This window comes from Lissotriton helveticus, chromosome 3_1, assembly GCF_964261635.1.
Source record: "Lissotriton helveticus chromosome 3_1, aLisHel1.1, whole genome shotgun sequence".
NCBI classification, from domain to species: domain Eukaryota; kingdom Metazoa; phylum Chordata; class Amphibia; order Caudata; family Salamandridae; genus Lissotriton; species Lissotriton helveticus.
This window is the reverse complement of record NC_136061.1, coordinates 1,105,091,712-1,105,114,423: the sequence shown is the minus strand read 5'-3', so window position 1 is coordinate 1,105,114,423 and position 22,712 is coordinate 1,105,091,712. Positions and strand designations below refer to the sequence as shown.

General features: G+C 43.4%; 1 protein-coding gene across 4 annotated transcripts in view; it reads left to right on the top strand.

Annotated features, from left to right (window-relative positions):
• PKP4 (plakophilin 4) overlaps positions 1-22,712 on the top strand; it is a 771,376-nt gene that overhangs the window by 736,446 nt on the left and 12,218 nt on the right. For all 4 annotated transcript variants that reach the window (XM_078681704.1, XM_078681705.1, XM_078681703.1 and 1 more), the window contains 3 exons: positions 2,408-2,603; positions 3,081-3,165; positions 3,263-3,380. In XM_078681704.1, coding sequence (XP_078537830.1) covers positions 2,408-2,603; positions 3,081-3,165; positions 3,263-3,380 — 399 coding nt within the window. The remainder of the gene's footprint in view (positions 1-2,407; positions 2,604-3,080; positions 3,166-3,262; positions 3,381-22,712) is intronic.

The following is a 22,712-nucleotide window of genomic DNA, read 5'->3' as shown; positions in this document are numbered from 1 at the left end:
GCACAGCTCCAGGTGAGAGCCTGTGACATGGTCCACAGCGCTACTTTTCCCGTTCCGGACAGAATTCTTATTTTTCTGTCTTTCATTCTGTGGCAGACGCCTGATTCCACAATGGCTAGATATGTTTGCTCATGACAGCAGTGTACTCTTACGTCAAACCTCCCCAGATGCAACCTTAGTTGCCCAACAGCCCTCCGGTACAACTACTCTGCTCTGCCCATAAACACCTCAGGCCCCCAGCTGCCTCCTTTGAGGTGGCTCTGAAGGACGTATCCTGTGTAGAAGGTGAACCCTGGTGCCTGTGTTTGAACAACTATCCTACGTGTGGCTGACACATTGTCACCCAGAAGGTATGGAAGTGGCAATTATTAAACAGTGTTACCCTTACCTGAGAGTGTCACTCCAAATCAACTTCTCCTCTCCGAAGAACAAGGATAACTTTTTCGGTCTCCTCAAATTGGGATCAGCTCCTGTCTGATATCGCTTTACAATTCCCGTAGAGGCAGGAAGATGTGGCAACAGAGACAGGCTGTTCTGTCCTGAAAAGCCATATAGAAACCAGCATCTGCTGACTGGTCCAATCAGCTGCATATATCAACCCTATTTTAGAGCTTAAGCTTTGAGACGAGTCGGGAAAATTATTTTTCACTGTCCTGATTGGATCTTAGCAAAGTTGCAGCCATCTTGGTTGTTGCAAGCCATTTACTTTCAACCCCAAAAAGTGTATTTTCCAATCTTTCTGCCTAATCTTGTTACTAACGTGCGTACAATTTTTATTAATACCTCTGTAGTTACTGTTGCAATTTATGTTTTGCTCATCATGCAGTTCATTATGGGTATTTTTACTGTAGAGTCAACCTGGATTCCAACTCAGATGCAGGCATTCATCTATAAACCGCTGGTCCCGCTTAATACCAGCCTTACTTTTTCCCTTCTGTCCCTTTCTGATGCTACTAACTCACTTCACTTGTCTCTAATGAAGCTTACTTCTCTGTTTTCCTACTAACAATTGTGTCAGTTACACTGTTGAATTAATCAACCTGCGTTACCTTGACCACAGAACAAAGTATATCTTGCCACTTTGGGTTTAGCTTGTATGACATATAATGTAACCCCTTATTTTCGTCAGGAAGTCTCGCCTGGACAATTTTTTTTAAAGTGTCATCTTTCTAGCATCCCCTTTGCCGAAAAAATTAAAACCAGTGCATTCCCTGCATTCAGTTTCCTAAGTCAGTTGGTTCATCAAACTTCCCAAACTCTCCTAATAATCCCATGCTACTTACAGTGATGTAGTGTTTTATTTTCTGACTGAAGTGTGACAGACTTTACTCTTCCGATAATACTCTGCTAATTAAGAGATTACCAGTCACTTAGGTTAGAGGATTCTTTTAGGAAATTGTCATGATTCATACTAGCATCCTCAGCATGATAAGAAATGAGTATTCCACATTCTTATAATAAGCTTCATGCTTTTGAGATAGTGGTTAGTAAAACAACTCCTTCCGAATCTTAAATTGTTAGATTAAGAATGATATATAAGCTGGCAGCAGTGACATTTTTATTTTATTTTTTTACACTTGCTTTTTCTTGGTTTTAGAGTTCTTGGGAATTTTTTATTTGAGGTTTTGAAGCTTTTTCGAAAGTAGGGCTAACAACATATCTTCATTTCCAATAATGAGAAGAATATTTACCTTGGGCAAATGATAACTGTGATAATTCTATCTGTGAAACGTACAACACTCTCTTGTCCACATTACCAACTTTCTTCAACAAAAACATTGGACTTTTCCTTTGATCGCCAGCCCTAAAATTGGTTGCAACCAACAGGTTGCATTAATCATATTCATGGACAGCATTTTATATACTAAAAAGTGGCCACGTTTCCTTGCTCCTGGGTAGAGCTCACTTGGTAATTACTGTCGCCTGTTGGGACTAAGATCACTCACGGTAAATCTTGTAGACCTACAACAAATGCAGTCTTCTCATGTGAGAAATATGGTAAAGCGCGAACATTTAAAAACACTATGTATTATGCAGCTGTACAACTATAAACAATGCGATTTATTTACACTGACAGTCTAGTTTGCACTGTGTGTGCACATGCACAGACACACACTCACACTCAACTCTGTGCTTTTTCCTCTTTCTCCCATTTCTCTCCCTCTTTTCCTTACTCCTTGTTCCAGGCCTCTTCTATACACGTCTATGCTGTGTCCTTTGCCCTCCTCTATTTCTTTTCTATTTTAATCTTTTACTCTACCTGCTCTCTCTCTCTCTTTGATCACAATAGTGCATATTAAATGGTATTCGTTGTTTTGAGATTTCTTTTCTGTTGTTCACACACTTCGTATTCAGTCGTCGGTACCACCAGCTGATTGTAACCTTATTGTAATTCACTAAATTACAGGAAAATATGCAATGCGAGACTTGGTGAATCGTCTTCCGGGAGGAAATGGCACAAGTATATTGTCTGACGACACCGTCGCTGCAATTTGCTGTGCTCTGCACGAGGTCACGAGTAAAAACATGGAAAATGCCAAAGCACTTGCAGACTCCGGAGGGATAGAAAAGCTGGTCAATATCACAAAAGGAAAGGGAGACAGGCAAGTATGCAGTTCATAGACAACTTGAATGTTTATCTCTAGTCTAGCTGTTGTTAAAGCATGGGTTCATTGCAGGCATTTATTATTAAATGAAATAATCACTTTGGATTAATTTCTCATACCGAAAATCTTTTAATCTTCAGGTTTTCAGGAAAAGACAAATGGCCTGTCATCTAATACACTGGCCATGGTTACACTATTTGTTGTATTCTATTCCTGATAAGATTTAATCCGTGGTGTCCTTTCTCTGGAACCACCACCCATACGCGTGGCACTTCGCCCTCTGTCGCAGGCACATAGTACCTTCAAATCCTGGACACTAGCTAAGTAGTGATCCTAATCCCTACCTTTTTTGCACATGTATTGTCTCTAGCGGCATTGCATGTAAGACTATGTACAGTATCTGAAAGAACTCACAATACGTTTCTTACGAAACTATTTAATTAACTGTTGTATTTCATGTTTTTAATTGCTAAGATCATCGCTGAAAGTGGCCAAAGCTGCAGCCCAGGTGTTGAATACATTATGGCAATATCGAGATCTGCGTAGCATTTACAAAAAGGTAAAAAAGCAACTACTTGATACGATATCCAGGTGCATAATGATAACGTTAAGCTAATTGTACAAAATGTCTTGTAACCATTTTCTTTCCTCCTTAGGATGGCTGGAATCAGAGTCATTTTATCACGCCAGTTTCAACATTAGAGCGAGAAAGATTCAAATCACATCCTTCCTTGTCTACAACCAATCAGCAAATGTCACCCATCCTTCACTCAGGTTAGCCAGCATTTAATAACAAGGTGTTGCTCTGAATTAATATGAATCCTGTTCATGAAATGCTGCTCTAAAATCAGAAACGCAAAGCCGGTTTTTTTCTATTTTTCTTGTCATCTTGATTACGAAGTGAATATTATGTTAATCGATGTAGCTAACTAGATTAAAAGTCAGTTTGAACTTTCTGCCCAGCCCTACTCCTCATTCATAGAGATGCCAATTACATTTGAAAAATAAAGTTCATTTTAACATAAGAATGCAATATTACAGTAGTACTTTTCGCAAGTTGGTTTTAATACTTTAATGTCTGAATGCTTAAACCAGTATGATGTTCTTACGTGGACAGAGGAGTAAATGTGTGTTTGAAAACTAAATATAAGGAATGGTTTTAAGTATTGTTTTACCTATGTAATTTTATTAAGCACTATTTTTGTTTTAAAATGTTACATTGACTTGTTTCTCAAAGTGCAGACATTCTTAGCGGTACCACTTGACTGAAGTGTTTATTTTCGTGTTATGGCAGTGTTTCAAGCTAAGTTTGACCTTTAAACGCAATTCCAAGAAAGCATTTCGGGCGCTGAGTTGTTTTTTCCTGTGCCTGTTTTAGCACTGGTTAGCAGTGGAGGCGAGAATTCATCCTGTACCAACGACAAATCGTTGGATTCCAAAATTAGTTTCTGGATCCAGTCTTTACTTCTAGCCTCACAATTTGTTGGCTGTTAGAATATTTGAAACCCTGAAAATCTTCCATAAATGATTTTGCCACGTACATGGCATTGTGCATTAGGTTGGGCACATTGACGGGGCAGGTTTTGAGGCACACGTGAGGGTGGGAAGTTAGAACAGGCTGCATTAATCAGGTTTATGTTAATAAAGGTACTCTGGTGAGGCTCAAGGTCCATGGTAGCTGACCAACTTTGAAATGAATGTGGCAGGACCAAAAAAACCTGCCTGAGTTTGCTATGGGAAAAGCAAACCAGTGGGTTTCTCATGTCGTTTCTCCAACTGAGAAAATTGTGAAAATTAAGGTCAAATTGTGCATTTAGAGTACACTTTTTGCATAAATTGACTAAACAGCTAAAGGTTTAGTAGTGGCACTTTTGAATTTAAATTAAATATAACCCTTATGCTTATAGGGATTTGATGGGTCATCCACCCCAAGAAAACGTTAGAAAAATGTGGCCCAGCATTTCTAAATGATTAGGTCAAAAAGCTGTAGGTATTACAGGTGTGTAATTTCTCATAGCATTTTGTTTTATAAAAAATATGTATGTCATTTTTTCAATAATCTTATCTACTTCCTTACATGTTACCATTCTGCCCTTTATGTAGATACATCTTAATGTTCTGAATGAAAATCTACTGGTCAGAGGCTATGTGTGAAAATGAAAAGTATCCTGATCTCATATTATCACGGTGGATAGTAGTGTTGGTCACATATTACAGACACTTCCATTAGTGCTCCGTCTTAGGTTACAGAGACCTAACAGGGTCAGGCAGCAGGGAGCTTATACCACTATTAACAGGCTCAGACTTCAGACAGCAGTAGCAAAACCGTCGTAAAAATATCATCAATATAGATGCTAAGTATAGGGAAACCTATGCCAGGATTGACCCCAAAGAGAATTTACTACCATTATGTCGGGATTAAAAGCCATCATGCCATTTATCTTCCCTTATTTATTTTTCTGAAAAACAAAATTGAATGCTGACTGAGCCATACTAAGAGGGTAGCCCTCTCAAAATTTTACTTTGCCAAGAGGGCATTGGCCACACTGGATTATACACTTTTGGCAAAGAGATTTATGGCAGGAAGGTGGGATCTCTAAACCCGGTAGGTGGGCCTCTGCCTGCCAGTGGGGTTGGGGGTTTTATACAATTCCCATGTTTCATGAAAGATATTTTGGTCCCTTTTTCTTTAGAATTCTTAAGGAAACAAAATGTCTCTTTCGGAAATACATAAGAGTGCACGGTATCCATCTTAAGGGTATCTACTGCAGGGATAAAGGAATTTGAGCACTGAAGCATTCAGTGGTGCTCGAATTAGATAACATGAAGGCTACTCTAAACTGAAGAACTGCGCCAAAGCTGGATGAACAGTTAATCCTCCAGTGACCTGGCTTTTTGTTTTGCTACATTTATGTTGAATGTGTCAAACCTCACTTATGAGATTGAACCAGGGGCGGCTCCCCACTGGTTAAATTGACCCTTTTGCCCCAGAATTGAAAAATAAAATGATAATAACGTTGATTTATTACAATTTTTCTTTTTCTGTATCCCATGCGTTATGATGGGGTGGGACTGCTGCTGAGCGGTAGCAGCAGGGAGGAGTGGTGGGTTGGCTGGGTCAGTTAAAAATGTGCATGTCTGTTTGGCCAACTGTCTTGTGACGGCCATCCAGAGATGCACATTTTCAACCTTTCAACCCAGCTTCCTTAAATACCTGGGTGGAGAGCAAGCAAAGGCCTCAGTCCTCTTAGGAGCAGTGAAAGAGCCCTCTCTATCCAATCCTGGCACTTTTCTCATGCTGGTCTATCGCATGAGAGCAGCACTAGGATTGGATAGGCTCTCCTGTAGGAGAAAAGGACACCGGATCGAGGACGTGCAGCAAGATAAGTTGATTTTCTTTTTTAAATGTGTATTTTGTTTGGAATGTACATTAAATCGCCGACATGCAGTACATTACCGTTTTAAAGATAAGTATTAACTTTAAAACGATAATGTATGCATTTCATGTGTGTATGACCTCACCACCCTTGGTAGGTAGGAGCCGCCCCATGATGGAACCTAATTACACACACAGTGGTAGGTGTTATTTAGAAAATGGCTGTTGACTGGGTTAGAATAAAGGAGGGACTGTCTGAGTTGTCATTGTAGTTAAGATAGAATGATCAAATTTTGTAAACAAAAACTGGGACATTTAGCAAACAGAAGGAAGGCTACGCTTTGACACCAGGCAAGGGACACAAATTGACATAAATGACAGTGCACATTAACATAGAAAGACAGATGAGACACTAAATCTAAATTAAAACCAATTAAAAAACCCAGCCTCAAGTATGTTAATTAAATTGCGTTCTGATATGAGCTGCTCTCGTCATGCCTTTGAGCACATAAAAATGTACCTGCTTCAATCGATCCTCTGTAAAAACCAGGATATGAGCTAAATTTGTCTGGTAAATCCGAGACACATGGCCATTCTAAGTTAAGGTCCGTAGGTCTTTTTAAAAATGTATTTCTATTATTTTTAGGTCAAGCTTGGGCAACGCATGTGCTGCTCTGCTAGGCATGCTGTATTTTAGTATGGACTTGAAGCCCCTCCCGTTTTCTGCCCATACGTGTGTCATTGTTCTTCATAAGTGCTGGCTTCTGATTTGTTAATAGGCTTGTTAGTCCCTCCTTAGTACCGCCTTGTCTTCATTTGTAACCTCCCATGAGGACTATCTCTTTTACTTCTGTTGTTAAACAGTGTGTTATTTATTCTGTAAGCACTATTTTCTTTAATGAGTTTCTCCTACTGCAGGCACAACATGCTTTCTTGCAACATTCAGCGCATCATGCACGCTTCCACTTTCCAAGCAGCCCGGGACAATGGAATTGGTCTCACATTTAAAAGAGTTTGAGCTATTGGCATTGTAAATGGCGATACCTTTTATTTATGTGTTAATTATCAAAACACTTAATTAAAAGGCATTGTCATTTACAATGCCAATAGCTTAAACTCTCGCAAATGTGACACCTATTGCATTGCAAATGCCTCTTTTAACAGCTGCTAAAACGTTGAAAAGTTTGGTAAAACACGGCACTCCAAATACATTCGATCAGCAGCTAACATCAAGGACGCAGTGGCAGCTGCCTCAATGAGGATTGTGGGGGGATGGATTAAAAAATAAAAAAATAAACGTACCTTCTCTGCCGCACACCTCTCCCACCGCCGTGCGTCTCTCCCCTGTTCTTGGGCTGCTGGAAGCACCCAGGCTTCCAGACGCTCCTAGCCAATCACGACGCTGCAGGAGCAGCATCGTGATTGGTCTGAGCATACTGTTTGGATGCTCAGGCAGTGCCGGAGAGCCTGGGCATGTTCTCCACAAGACTGTGCAACGCAGCCCAATGGAGAACATGCCAAGTGCGCATGACGGTTGGGGCTGGCCAAACCGTCAGGTGCACTTAGAGGGATGCAAACCACTCCTCCCTGCTCTGGTGTCTCAGAGCCCAGCCCCACCCGACTCCCGCATAGAAAAATAAAAGGATAATATTGTCCTGTTATTATGATTTTATTTTAATTTTTTGCACTTCTGAAATTGCAGTGGGGCGACGCTCCTCCACCTTAGCAGAGGACCTGCCACTGCAGGACGTCCAAGCCTTAGTAAAACGAAATTATCCATTTACATTCCTCTGCTGTGCATGTCGGGAATGATTTGCCTTCCTCAGACTGTCCAGATGGGTGACCGAGGTATTACAGCGATTTTTGCCAATCCTTTGCAAGTTTTGCTGGTTATCCTCTGTTCCTGTGTACAAACCTGAAAGTTCAGGCACCTTACCATTTCCCTTCCTCCATTTTCTACCGTGGGCACGTCATTTCTGACACAAACGGCTCCGGTGGTCCGTAGACTTGACTTCCGCAATATGTAGCCTCTTTAGAAAGGTTACGAGCCAGAGGCTTCTGATCTCGAATGCTTTTCAATATTTTCTTGAGATCATACTCTCATACCGGAGGGGCAGTGGCTGCAGATCGTTTCTGCTACCTGGATTCAACAGCAACTTTATTCAATTTGTATTCTAAAAGTTCCTCAAACTAGCAAATAATTGTGTAGCAATCATTACAACGCGTTTTCTCTAACTCAGCTCAAGAAATGTAAACTGCGCGTTCCTTTTTATATTCTCGACGCAAGCAAAGCAGTCACATGTTGAAAATAAACTGCAGTGAAAAAGTTAACCGTAAAGTTAGTAGCGAGTAAAGGAAAGCTAGGTCTTTTTTAATTAAGTACTAAACCAAAGACTAAACAAGATATAGCATTTGTTTAATTGTGGACGGAATCGGGTGAGAAGGCTAATGAAATGTAAACCCCAGCTGTTACCACAGTCTCTACCATGAAAAAAGTGCAGGGTTAGATCATTCATTATAGGGTTGAGTTATATCCATCCTAGAGATGCTCTCTCCTTATAATGTTTTGCTAGCTCGTATTCCTCATTTCTTCGATTAAGCAATTAAGTTACTGGAGCAGGACCTGACGGGAACCCCACGGATATATTCAAAGAAAACCCTGAAATCTGGGGTCCTTTGCAGGTACAACTTTTTAATGCGACACTACCAAGGGGGCCAAAGGAGTCTTGGTTTACTTCAGTCATTGTTCCCATTTATAAGAAGGGCGACAGAAACAGTTGCGCCTGTTATAGGCCCATCTCCCTTCTTGATTCTTCAATTAAAATCTTGGGTCGAATAGCGCTGGCAAGACTCCAAAGCTGGGTGGAGGAAAACGAAATTATGAGTGACCTCCAATTTGGTTTTCAAAAAGGGATTGGCACAATTGAACAAGGCTTAAATTTGATGCTACTGCAACACAAATATATACGGATCAAGTCGGAACGCTTGTATTTTACTTTTGTGGACCTTTCATCAGCGTTCGACTGTGTCTCGCACACCAAATTATGGGCAGTTATGAAAACTTTGGGGGTGGATACGATTATCATCTCTTTCTTGAGGGAATTGTACAGTGGAGCCACAGCTTCTGTTCGCTACGGCAGGGGGGGCGAATGCTCCAGACAATTTAGTGTGGGCCGTGGAGTGCGCCAAGGATGCGTTTTAGCACCATTTCTATTCCTGCTTTACATTAATGGGCTTGAGCATCACCTGCTGCATGAGTGTGGGGATATGCCCAGAGTGGGGAGGAGAGCAATCCCCGCACTAATGTATGCGGATGATGCCGCGCTTATGGCACGCACTCCCCGGGCTCTGCAAAAACTAGTAGTAAGCTTCGAGAACTTTATGCTTAATCTAGACCTGCTAGTTAATTGTAGCAAAACTTTCACAATGAACTGTGGTCCCAAATCAGGTAAACCGATGAAACGAATGATTTTAAACAACGTTCCACTAGACAACACCCCAACTTTTTCGTATTTAGGTATTTTATTCCATGAGTTAGGTTCCTGGACAAGTGCCATCAAGGCGAGAACCCTTTTATTTATGAAAACTATCATGGCTTTAAAGAATTTTGTAAGAAAAATGGGCAGGAAGCCGATAAAAGAAATGATAACCATTTACAAAACAACATGTGTGTCGGTGGCTATGTACGGCTCAGGATTGTGGGGGTACTCAAATGTTGATCCAATTCAGGTTGTGGAAAACAAATTTTTGAGGGAAGTCCTTGCTGTTCCACAGTGTGTGGCCACTTTTAATTGTCACGCTGAACTTGCCCTGTCTCACATAACTGACATTATTAAAATTCAACCCATCCTGTTGTGGCACAGGGTATGGACTACAAATGAATGTGTTATGAACCGGGCTCTATTACAGGACACCCTCAATTTGGATCACGCGGAGAGATCACAATGGTTGGGCTATGTTAAGAGCTTTTTGACTGAGATTGGGTGCTATTCTTATTATTCGGATCCATCAACAATGGATAGCACCTCAAGGCGCTCACTGAAGGCCCGCTGCCTGGTTCATCTTGAAGCTAAAAGGAGGAGAGTTGAATCCCTAAAACATTCAGTACAGTCACATCTCCTGACCTTATGCGAGGTTAAGTCTGTACAGCCATATCTATCCCTGCCCATGACAAACTATGATCGTTTTCTTTTAACTCGATTCAGATTTTGTATATTTTTTAGATTGGTGTCACTTCCAAAAATGAACTCATGGACACGTACTTTGCCTTTCTGCCCATGCGATGTCACCTCACAACAATCGGACATCCATATCCTTTTCTTTTGCAGATTCTATAGTGCCTTACGCAGAGAAATCATAATCCCCTTTTTAAAAGAAATGAACTTTACCAGATGTCGCCCAGCCTTTTTAGAACTCCAGAGAATGGACACGGTTTTAGCTGTATCTGTGGTTTTAAAATTTTTAAAGAGTGTCCTTAAATTACGGAAATATATGATAACAGAGATCTGATAAATGTCTAGTTCTCTTTCCGTTTTTAGTATCTGTCTTTTTGGTCCTCGTTATTGAACTTACTCTAAGAGCTGTAATTATTGTAATTTGTTTTGATGTTTGTTTCTTTCTTGGTTATTTGTTTTTTACCGAATAAAGATCATTGAATCTGAATCTGAATTAAGTTACTGTACCAAGCCTGCATTATAATTGAGGGAAAATATACCTATTATAAATGGAATTTCTTCATCACTGCCCTTTTTATTCCAAAGAAAAGGTACCAAAATGTACATAAACCGATGAGCAATTGACTGTCATTGGTCAAGGAACTTGGTTTGATTTTCACACTGATTATCACTTCAGTAATCGGTTTGGTATCAGTTTCGCAAGCCACTGAAATAAGGTAATTTTTACCCTAATCTTTTGTGTTTTTCTGTAGATACCAAGTATACAATTTTAATTATATTAAAGCATTATTAGGTAGTTGAGGCTGAAGGACCCCAAGATGCGAGTGCTTCTTTGTGGCTCCTGACAGCGGCTGGTTTATGGGCTTCAGGCGATTCCCATGGAAGGCCATTGTCGCCATAGCCAAGGAGGTGACAAAAGAGAAGCTGAAGCATGGCTTAGAATCTGCAGCGATGGGGTTTGGCGGCTCCAATGAGGAGCGCATCTTCCATCCATAGTACTACCAGCCATCGGTGGAGCTGCTTAGAACAGACTAAGAGCTGTTATAATAATAATAATTTGTATTTGTAAAGCACAAACACCTTCATCACCCCTCAAGCGTTTCAAGGCACCGGGTTACCGTTGGGTAGATAAAGTGAGCTATTGCCCAGAGTCACGTGATGCTGAGCTGCCGCTGGCAGGGGGGTCAAACTGCGGTCCCCGCTCTGCCCGCTGTGCCACACCTCCGCTTTTCCTTCCAACAAAGTGCTGATGCAGATCGTAAAGGGTGAGGAGAGGATATGAAACAGACCAGTGGTGCACCATGGCTTAACCAGGACTGTGGAGCTTACCTAGACAGTAGCTAGGGAGCATGGCAACTCGTGAATCAAGAAATAAAGTAGAGATCATGTCTCAGTGAAAGGCTGAACCTTACACCCAGCGAATAAACACTTTTGTGAATTGCAAGTGCAAGGTGAGTGGAATTTACAGAGACCACGGGGGCCAAGGAGAAGGTGGTAAAAGTAGCGGAGGGCAGACCGATTAGCAGGTCTTGAGAAAGAGCAAGAAATTACGACGTGTACTCTGAAAGAGGTGCAAGCCAAGTTGAGAGAGACAATAACAAGACAGCTGTGGAGGGCCTGGATCTCTTCAAAACTACAGTGGTCATGAGTGTCATTCTGCTAGACCTGAAGATAAAAAAGTAAAGAATTACTGCGGGGAGCCCTGATGAGTGTGCAGGAAGTTCAAGCACGGTTTCCAACATAATCTCTGCAAAATGAGCTGTACACTGTACTGGGATACCTGTTGGGATTGGAGATGGAGAGACCTCAGCCGGTAGTGGTCGATGGCACCAGATTGCAGTGAAGAACTGAAAAGTGACAGGGCTGGCACTGTGAGGTCACTCCACAAAGCAACGCTCTTCAGTTAACAAGCCTCCTGTATATTAAACACAAATGGGCAACAACTGGTATTAGGGCCTAGTTGGCTTCCATGTGAAGTTGAGAGTAAGCAGTGTAGGTAAACCATATGTTTTCACAGGTGGCCTACCTACAGATAACCTACCTACAGAAGCATGAGAGTACAGGGCATTGCTTTAAAGTCCATTTGATACTGAATGCTGCTTCAATGGGTTCAACCCTCCTCTTTGGGTTGGTGGCCTCCCCTTGGGTGGTATTTATGGGGTTGGAGAAAATTTAACAACCTTACATTAGATGCTGTTTTTTTCTGTTGTTTTTTTTTTTCTAAATTAGATGCTGAGTTTATGATTTCTTTCTCTACCTCTGTGTCCCCCTGGACCGTTAGTCCTTGTGACCCTGTTACAGATAGAACGCAGAGTGTGGTTGAATTTATTAAACACCTATGCTATAGCTCTAAACATTATTGAATTAACCAACTAGGCATGGCATTGTTTTTTAAAATGTTTGTTTTCGTTCCAACTGAAGAAAAGAAATGATAAGCAGCAGTCAATAGAGAATACCTCCCATTTGATCACGGTAGGGAACTGGGCTTTTGTTGCAATTAACCCCCCCCTTCCCCCATTAATACATTTTGCCACCTTTTTAGCTGCTGGATGCTGATTTCCGACTCTGACAGTGCACTGAGGCCTGCTAACCAGACCGGTGCCCCTTCCCTAAAATTATCAAAGGATTTTGGCACCTGTAAGTCCCTAATAATCCAAAAGCCTTTATTCAGTTGCATTATAGCATCCTTAAGTGTTGCACAGTGTATACAATAATACATACATTTCTAAAAATACAATAAAACAAATATATATAAAAAATATAAGGAACTATCAATAATCAATCTGGGGTTTGTAAAACGCTGCTACTCACCCGTGAGGGTGTCAAGGCGCGGGGGGGCAGGAATTTATCCAGGCGCTGGGTTCATTTCAAGAGCCAGGTTTTGAGGTCCTTCCTGAATGGTGGCAGCAATGGGGATTGCCTGAGGCAGAAGGGCATGGTTTTCCAGGTCTCGGCAGTGAGGTAGGAGAGGGATCTTGCTCCGATTCTGGTCCTGCAGGTCTATGGAATGGTGGCCAGTGACAGTTGTGCATAGTGGTCTGTTGGGTGCGTGGAATGAGAGGCGGTGGTTCAGGTATGCTGGTGCGGCGTTGTGGATGGCTTTGTACCCTTGGTTGAGGAGCTTGAAGGTTCTTCTTTTGCTGACGGGGAGCCAGTGGAGTTCACGCAGATGTTGTGTGATGTTACGGGGGGTGTTTAGGACCAGTCTGGCTGCGGTGTTTTGAACATTATGGACTTCCGGAGAAGTTTCTGGGTGACGCCGGCATAAAATGTGTTGCCGTAGAAGAGTCTGCTGCTGATGAGGGTGTGAGTGACTTCCTGGATTCGGTGGGGGTCCATCTGAAAATCTTTCGGACCATGCGGACCGTTGATCGGTCGGTTCATAGTGAGCACGGAGTCCAGTATGATGCCGACGTTACGTGCATGGTCCATGAGTGTAGGGGGTGTTCCCAGTGCAGTGGGCCACCAGGAGTCATTCCAAGCAGATGGGGTGGATTCCAGGATGAGGACTTTTGTTTTGTCTGAGTTAAGCTTGAGGCAGCTGTCTCTCATCCAAGTTGCGACAACTTTCATCCCTTCGTGGAAGTTGTTCTTGGCGACTGTGGGTTCGTTGATGAGGGAGAGGACAAGCTGGGTGTCGTCGGCATAGGAGACTATGTTGAGTCCATGGTTTCTGACGATGGTTGCAAGTGGGGCCATGTAGATGTGGAAGAGAGTGGGCTCAGGGTGGGGACCTGGGGCACTCTGCAGCTGATCTCTGTAGGTTCTGAGAGGTACGGTGGTAGTTTGACCCACTGTGTTCGGACGGTAAGGAAGGAGTCGATCCAGTCCAGGGCTTTGTCGCGGATGCCAAGGTTGTGGAGTCTTGTGCTCAGGGTGTGTGGGAGATGGTGTTGAAGGCCGCAAAGTGGTCCAGGAAGATGAGGACCGTGGTTTTGCCATGGTCGAGGAGTAAGCAAATTTGCCAGAGGCATCGAGGAGGGCAGTCACGGAGCTGTGGTCGCTTTGGAAACCGTCCTAAGTAAAGCTTAATGCAGGTGATACTGGTTATAGGGCTCCTCCTCCACCCTGGCGAGCACTGGGACTGGCAGTCCCCTCCACAGCAGCATGCTTGGCAAACATGGCACCCGCGCCTCGGGACACCAAGTGCACTTAAATAGCGCTTAAGGCGGGTGAAACTGGGTGCAGGGCTCCTTTTCCACCTTGGTGAGCAATGTGACTGGTAGTCCCCTCCACAGCAGCAAGGCACGGCAAACATGGCACCCGCCCCTCGGGACACCAAGTGCCCTTAAGTAGCGCAAAACTGGGTGCAGGGCTCCTCCTCCACCCTGGTGAGCACTGGGACTGGTGGTCCCCTACACAGCAGCAGACAGGGGTAATTGGTACCCCAGGTACTTAGGGCAGGGATACTAATGAGGGTCCACAAGGGCTGCAGCATATTTTATGCCACCCTAAGGGCCCTACATACCAATTCGACAAAGACTGGCATGACATTCTCACACATTATTGTACGTCTGGTAACACGAGTGTAAAAACAGCAGACCACCTTTTATGGTAATCAAAGACAAGAAAAGAGCACTTTGCTGTTGGGATGAGAACCCTCACTAACCCGAAGGTGACCTGCTTCATCATGGGGTTCCCTCTTCACACAAGGACTGCAAGGTACCTTGTGTGGGCTAAACTGCTGAGCGTTGTAGCGGAAGGAGCGTAGGTGTTTTAATGAGATGTTCTTGAGTGAAGTGCAAAAGGAATATGAGGTTTCAGTAAAACTATCTCCTGGTAAGCTGAAAATTCCCTTTCCAAATAGAAATAGATTTACATAATACAGAGCACTACACACAATACAGTCATACAGGTGATTACCTAAAGGTCTGATTTTATTCCAGATCTTTCTCAAAACTTTATTAGTCCTTGAGGCTCCACGGACATCCTTGTATTTTTTAAAATAACGAGCAGAAATAATATATTTTGGCATCGTATTATACAGCATGTTGTTGTCGACGTTTCTTCCACCGAAATGCTATGTCGACAACTACATGCTGTATAGCATTTCTAAATTTCTGTGACTTTTGCATAAAAAAGTTTTTCATTTCATTTTGCCTATTTGCACATGGTGTATAAAAAAGTAATGTTGAAATTCAAATGAAACAGTTTTTTTAAATAAAGTGCATTACTTCTATGATATTGTGTGAATACACTGATAAGAAAGGGATATAGGAGATGACTTGTATAGCCAATATTAATAGAATGACCTTTTAATTGCTTTAATTGTTCTTATTGTGATGTGTATGTACTCTGTTTTGATATAATAAACATCTGCCATTTTTGCATATATTTGGGTTCAGTGTTATGAGATCAGAGAGTGTGTAAGTTTTTATTATGTCTGAATACACAAATATGGAATAGAAAGCAGTATGTGGGGGATAATCCACAAGCCAAGGCCAATGCAAACTGTGAAACCCTAAACGCTGGCTCAGGGACACAAAGAGGCTAGATGAAGCTTACTGCACGTTGCGAGAACGACCTCCTCCCTCCCACCCCCAAATCTCTCAATGGTAAACAACCTTACAGAACACTACAACTTGACTATGTCTGACATACTTGATGATCTTGCCCAGCTAAAGCTAAAAAGATCCCAAATCAAAGACAACAACCCCTGGTTCAATGGATCCCTCAACAATGAAAGGAGAACCCTCTGGCAGACAAATAGAAACTGGAGACAGCTGTGAGAAGTTGGCCTGGCATATGATGTCCACTATTCTAGTGGGCACCTTGCACTAGTCCAAACGACCCTTATTGATGGTAGGTTTAAGACGACCTTTATAGAAAGTTATCCTAGTGGTAGCTGTGAAGAGCAGCCTTCAGGCTAAGTCTTGAAGGAATGTAAAGCAGCTTGTTTTACCAGTCTATAATCTCTTAAATGATCAAACGAAAGTACACCACACGAGGTATATATATGAAATATATGTATTTATTCTAAACACAACCCCTCTAGTCTCTTTATGAGGCTAGAGGCCAAAGTACAATACAAGAACTTTAAATAGCCCACAGTAAATTGCACAGTATACGTTTTGCCTTAGGGGCCCCATAAACCATATACTAAAATAGTGGTATAAGTACCACGTGAGGGATAGAAGTGAGGCCTAAGGCCTGTAGAACCGCTGGGGCAACCAGGAACCACCCAAGGTAGGGACGCAGGAGACCCACGGGGGACGCGTGCAGTGTCTAAACACAGCCGGGAATCACCATAGACTTCTATGAGGAAAGTTTAAGTTACAAAGTTAAAGATTTAGGACACTTAGGAGTGAAATGTGAGGGGAACCCCTTCAGTACTGGACACTTCGAGAGTCAAGACCCACGGGAGCACCAAAGTACTCGTGTTACCTCACCCTGGGAAGCCGGGTGCATAGGTGTCTTTTCGTGTCGGGTTTCGCCGTTGATTCCTATGGAGAGCTGCAAAGAAGTGCTGCAGGCAACCAAGAGCAAAGTGTCCGGATGGATCCAAGGGTGGATCGAAGATCAGAAGAACCTGAAAGCAGAGGGGACAGAGTCTGGGTCACTAGCCAGTGACCAGGATGGCGACAAGAAAGATGCCAGCCGATGTCGGGTGCTTTAAGGTGAAGTGGGTGAAGCTTGACTCTTCAGCCACGAGGTCCAGGAGGCATTGACGACGACCAGGAGCTGGATTCGAGCTGTCCCACAAAGGATGTCGACTGCTGCAGCGTCGGTATCGGGATTGGACCCAACAAGCCTTGGCAACAGCAACCCACGCAAGATGACAAGATTGGCATTGGTGCAGACCAGCAAGGTCTGAGGGACTCACCCTTTGGAGGGGAGTCAGAGCACGTCTGGAGCAACCAGGAAAACTCAAGAAACAAAGGATTGTCCAATGTGGGGACCCACTAGCCAACGGACTAGGGATCGCGAAGGAGCCTCGAGCTGCGGTGAAAAAAAACGGTCCCATGGAACATTCGTGGAATGTAGGCCTCTCAGCTTCCGTGTAAAGGTGCTCGGGGCAAGGGCAACTTCGGGAAGTAGGTGCAGTTGCAAAATTGCAGGATGTCCAGGAGTTCTTCCGTCTTCCAGTCGATATGGAATGTCGATGGTCTTCAGAGTTTCGTCCTATACTTATACTTTAGGGGTCAAACTAACTCTAGGGTCCCACCTATGGGAAGACCTGCGGAGGGGATGGTTACACCCCTTCCCCTTTGTCCAGTTTTCACGCCAGAGCTGGGGCTGAGTGCCCCAGCAACCGGTTTGAACTGGGAAATGCATGGAGCAACTTATGTGCCCCAGGCAGTGTCTCAAAAGCATTCACTGAATGCAACCCACCCTGCCCCAATACACTAAAGCCTGTCTGGGGAGGTGCTGGCACCTCTCTGGACAGGAAACCTATTGTCCAAGCCTCCCCTGCCGGAGTTTCGTCCAGCAGCAGGAGGTCAGACTTGTGTCTGTGGCAGCAGCATCCATTTTGTGATGCTGAGGCTTTTTAAAACTATTACCGGGTATACCAGTGTGTCCATGTCTTCTCCCTCTAGAAGGGTGGAATGCTACCCCCGCCGCCAGACCGGGCAGGGGTAGTATTCCAAAGCTTTTGACACCAAACACGACATGTTTTGATAAAGCCAAACCAAAGTTAGCATTAACCGCGAGTATTATAATGCACTTAAGAGTATATGGTATGGCCATATCACAGACCAGCTATAAGGAAGGGATTCCGAAAGCTGCAGTGGGGCTCAGCTCATGCTTGGGCACCCTCTCACACAAAACCAAGCACTCTGCCTTCAGAATTGTCAAGGCCTGAGGCCTGCCATAGGAGTGACTTATAGGTTAATATGTGTCTGATTTAAATGGTGGATATAGGTATACTATATCCCAGTAAAGGATGCTTACACCACCTTATCCAGGCTGCAAGTGCAGACCTGTGGTGCCATTTTTGAAGGCTTCCCAGGGGTGGCATAATACATGCTTCCGCTCCTGGTAGGCCTCTGCAGTACTTATGCCCTTGGTACCTAAGGTACCATATATTCGGGGCTCACAATGTAACTCAGTAACCAATCTGGTATGTACCTAATGTATAAGGAATCAATTTAGAGAGAGCAGCTAGGCTGTGGTCCTGATTAGCAGGGCCACAGCCAGACTAAAGTCGAAAAACCAGTGAAGCACAGCAAAAAGTGAGGGTAACCATAGGAAGCAGATCCTACTCTCCTACAACAGCACCCCTCAGCCTCCCAACTAAAAGATCTCAGACAAACCAGAAATGCCTACAATAGGAACATCTCAAATTAATTTTTTTTGTATTTAGATCAGAACTGAAGAATGCCAAGAACAGACCTCTTTGAAATGGTCAAACACCAATCTAACAAACTGGCTAAAACTTCTAAAGAAACCTCAACATCCTTAATAACCTGTGAGGAATTCTCCTACTTCTTTCCTGCTAAAAAGACCACCCTCGGAAACAAACTTATTTCCGCCACCTACTTCCGACCCGGGCCCGCCCCCCCTCGTCCCCCCATACTGGTCCCATCTCTCCTCTCTTCCCCAACTTTAAGTTCTATGACGACCATTCAACATATCACAAATTTCAATCTACTAGACTAATTCCAATCTGGATTCAGGCCTGGGCACAGCACATAAACTACTATTCTCCGTATTGTGGATGATGCTCTCCAAACCCTTGACCAAGGCAGAACATGTCTTCTAATTCTACAAGATCTATTCTTGGCATTCAACACAGTCAACCACGAGAAACTTCATGAACGCCTCGAACTAGGGATGGGACTAGGGGAATCCGTGCTTGAATGGTTTAGATCCTTCCTCCGGAATCGCTTCCACGGATTCTTAGTCAACAGTAATCTATCTGCTCCTTTCCTGATTACGATCGGAGTCCCCCAAGGATCAACTCTTTCCCCTACCCTTTTCAATCTCTACCTTGAACGGTTAGCGGAAGTACTACATACCGCAAATATCTCCTTCCACATGTATGCCAATGATACCCAGATCTACATCAAAATCTCCTCTCCAGAGGAGATCTGTTCCTTGAATTAGGCCCTGAAGTTGACTGTTCAATGGCTGGCCTGCAATCAGCTCAAACTAAATTCACAAAAAACGGAGTTCCTTCTAATCTCCCCTCCCAAAAGCAACTCTGACATTCGAGAATGGACTGCGTCGATGACAGCACTAAACTGCACACCGACCATAGTGGACTGTCGGAATAATCCTAGACAGCAACCTGAATTTGTAAGACTGCATCAACTCGATGGCTAAAACCGCCAGGTTTCACCTGTGCTATCTGGCAAAAGTAAAACCTTTCCTTGACACCTCCGACCTAAAAATGGCAGTCCAGGTATTCGTTATCTCCAGAATCTAATATGGATACTCTACCCTTTCTGACCTACCCAAGAACTCCACGCCCCCCCTAAAAGCTTGCCTCAATGCCCAGCACCAGACTCTTAACAGGCTCCAAGTAATTCGACCACATCTCACCGCATCTGAAGGCACTGAACTGATTTAATCTTGAAGCCAGAATCCAACTCAAAATGGCATGCATCACCCACAAGGTGCTACACACTAAATACTCTGCATATCTTGCCCAGAAAATCATGGTTTCCAGAGGAGCCAGAAACTCATGGTCCGCCAGAAACCTTGTGCTCCAGCGACCTTACTTGCGAAAGAAAAAAACGTACAATGGTGCTTTCTCTGGTGCCGCACCAAGAATTTGGAGTTCGCTGCCGCCCTTTCTCAAAAGAATTCCTGTCAATTTTTAAAAAGGGAGCCAAATCATTTCTAATGGTCAAGTTCCACCCATAACTCATGCATTGCACACACTGTTCAGTGGCCTTGATTTATTTATTTTTAATGCTGCTACACTTTGAGTTGACCGACTGCTATCCACTGTATACTTCCCAGTTCTCCCACATATGTAATTGCTGGATTTCTCTACATTTTGATCTGAAAATTGTGCACACCTTGTTTATTCCCAAGTGTTTCACTTCCTTTCATCCCTTAAGTTCTTTTTTTGTCTGTCATACATATACACAACTTGTTATCCCTGTAAAGCACTCTGATACCCTAACGGGTCACGTTCGTGCTCTATAAAACACTAAATAAATAAAAATCCAAAATTATTGTAAGTTATTTGATGGTAAACTAGCAGATTCTTTCTTTTCCCCCATACTGTCTAAAATACCTATCTATTCATGATCACTAGTTTTCAATTTTAGTGTAAAAACGTCCCCACTCCTTTGTGTTAGCATACATTACACACCAAAAGGCTTTATAATAAGCACACAAAGCATTCACAGAGGAATGGACAACTCATCAAAAAAGTCTTTGCAGTGAGGCCAGTACTGTGCGATGCTTGGTCTGCATCCAGAGTCCAGACGACATTATTTTCACACTAATGAGAAACATTTGTACACATTAGATCTCTGAAGGAATTTTAAAGAGCAACTTGATGCTGACAAGGAAGATCCAGGTATCCATGGTGATTGTGCAAAAAGGGCGTTGGGTACCCGAATCAAGAAAATTCTACGGCTTCACTTGAAACATATTGTTAGGTTCGGGCTCTCTCTTATCCCAGTACTAGGAGATTCTGACACCTAGTAACTAGCACAGAAACTGCTTGTTAAAAATATAATCCACATTCTGGGCAGCCTGTCGCTATACAGCAATTGCAAATATTGCGACTTTTTTTCTGTGACTGCATTCCCTTACCAGCAGGGTTGGACTGGAAAGAAAAAATAGCCCTGCCTAAATTTTCCAAATCATCCCCACAGTGTGTGTGTGTAGGAAGTAGCAGCAAGAATAGGGCCACCGGGCATGGTTTGGTCAATGCAGCCCATCCTGCTTTAAAAGCAGTCCCCTTGCTAGCAGCCTTCAGGGTAAAGACCAAGGTCAAATTCTCTGGGAAAGCTGAGACAGCTGCGGAGAGCATATCCCCCACCATGCTTCTGAAGGTAATACATGGCTTTCATATTGTCCATCTGGACAAGAACCACTTTACATATCAGGTCAAGTAGGAAAGCCTTTAACGCTAGGTGAACGGCTATACGTTCCAGGTTGCTGATGTGGAGGCCCTAGTACTTGACTTCTCACTGACTTTGGACAGTTAGATCTTGTAACAATGGAGTCGATGACCATATGCTTTATCATCAAGAATAGGAGTCACAATACCCCATGACTCAAAAGACTTCTTTGAAGAAAAACAACTTGCGCATATCCGGGCCCTACACTAGGAGGCAGGAGTATGCGAGCATGTTAATCTGCAGCATTCTTACATTTCCCTGTCCTTCTGAGTTATTGCCTCTCACAGACAGACCTGGATTTCCACTGTTGTCGCCTCCAGCTCAAGGTGGTTATAATTGTTTATAGAGTCCGTCAAATGAAATATGGGGTTTAAAAAAAAATGTATTATAAACTTAGGGCATCATAAATTCACACACATTACAGTTTGTTCATCATCTCTTGGCACAGATAGTAGCGACAGCACTTACAACAGTCAATCCCATGGCAATAGGAACGATCCCACAAAGATTACATCAACTTTGACCCACCCCCTTCCCCCTTAGTCGGACATCTGATCCGTCTCCGTGCTTCGTGGTTCACATATATTTCCTCAGAATTTTTTCCATGCTCCCCAAACTCTTCCCTGCTTTTGAGGACACCCTCTATCTACAGTTTGTGATTCAGTCCTCAATATTTTAACCCAATACGCCATAATCTTCGGGCACTCCCATATAGTATGATAGAAAGTACCCTCCTCCCCACAAGCTTGCAGACAGAACCGATGAGAAGCTGTCCCTATTTTGTAAAGGGTCACTCTAGTGTAATATGTATTGTGAAGTATCTTTAGTTGTACCAACCTTAATCGTGAGGGTATTGCAACCTCACGAGGGAACGATAGTGCCTCTTGCCAATCCGAGTCCTCAAATTCTCCCAAATTCACTGACCATTTTTGTCTAAGTGCCAGCATGAGGTCTGGCAAGTTTTTAACTAACTTACGATAAGTGAAGGAGGTGGTCCTTTTTGCATATATTCAGTCAACAATCTATCTTCTAGTGGAGTAGCTTCTGGTAAAGTGGTGCCTGAAGTCAAAACTGCCATGCAGTGCATGCCTGATCTGTGTGTACCTGAAGACGTCAGAGGAGGCGAGTTCACACTGGGCCCTTAGATGTTCAAACGTGACCATTTCGCCCTTCTTCCAGAGGTCACCCACCGTTGATATGCCTATGGCATCCCATTTACTAAAGCCTTTACTGTTTCTGAGTCTTCCAAGCCGTTGTGAATTTCAGAGTGGTGTCATTTGCGTGATGACCCCCTGCCATCTTAACTTGGCGTGCGCCGTGTACCATATACTAACTGTGTGTACAGTTGGCCCAATTAGCAATCTGGATCTGTTTCTATTTTAGAGCACGGACATGACCCCTTCCTCTCCCATGCCCTGCCGATCTTCCTGAAACGGTGGGTCAGTCTGGGGGGCATGTATCCAACAAATAACTACTTTTAACTGAGCTGCCCAGTAGTACAATTGTATATTTGGAAGGGCTATACCGC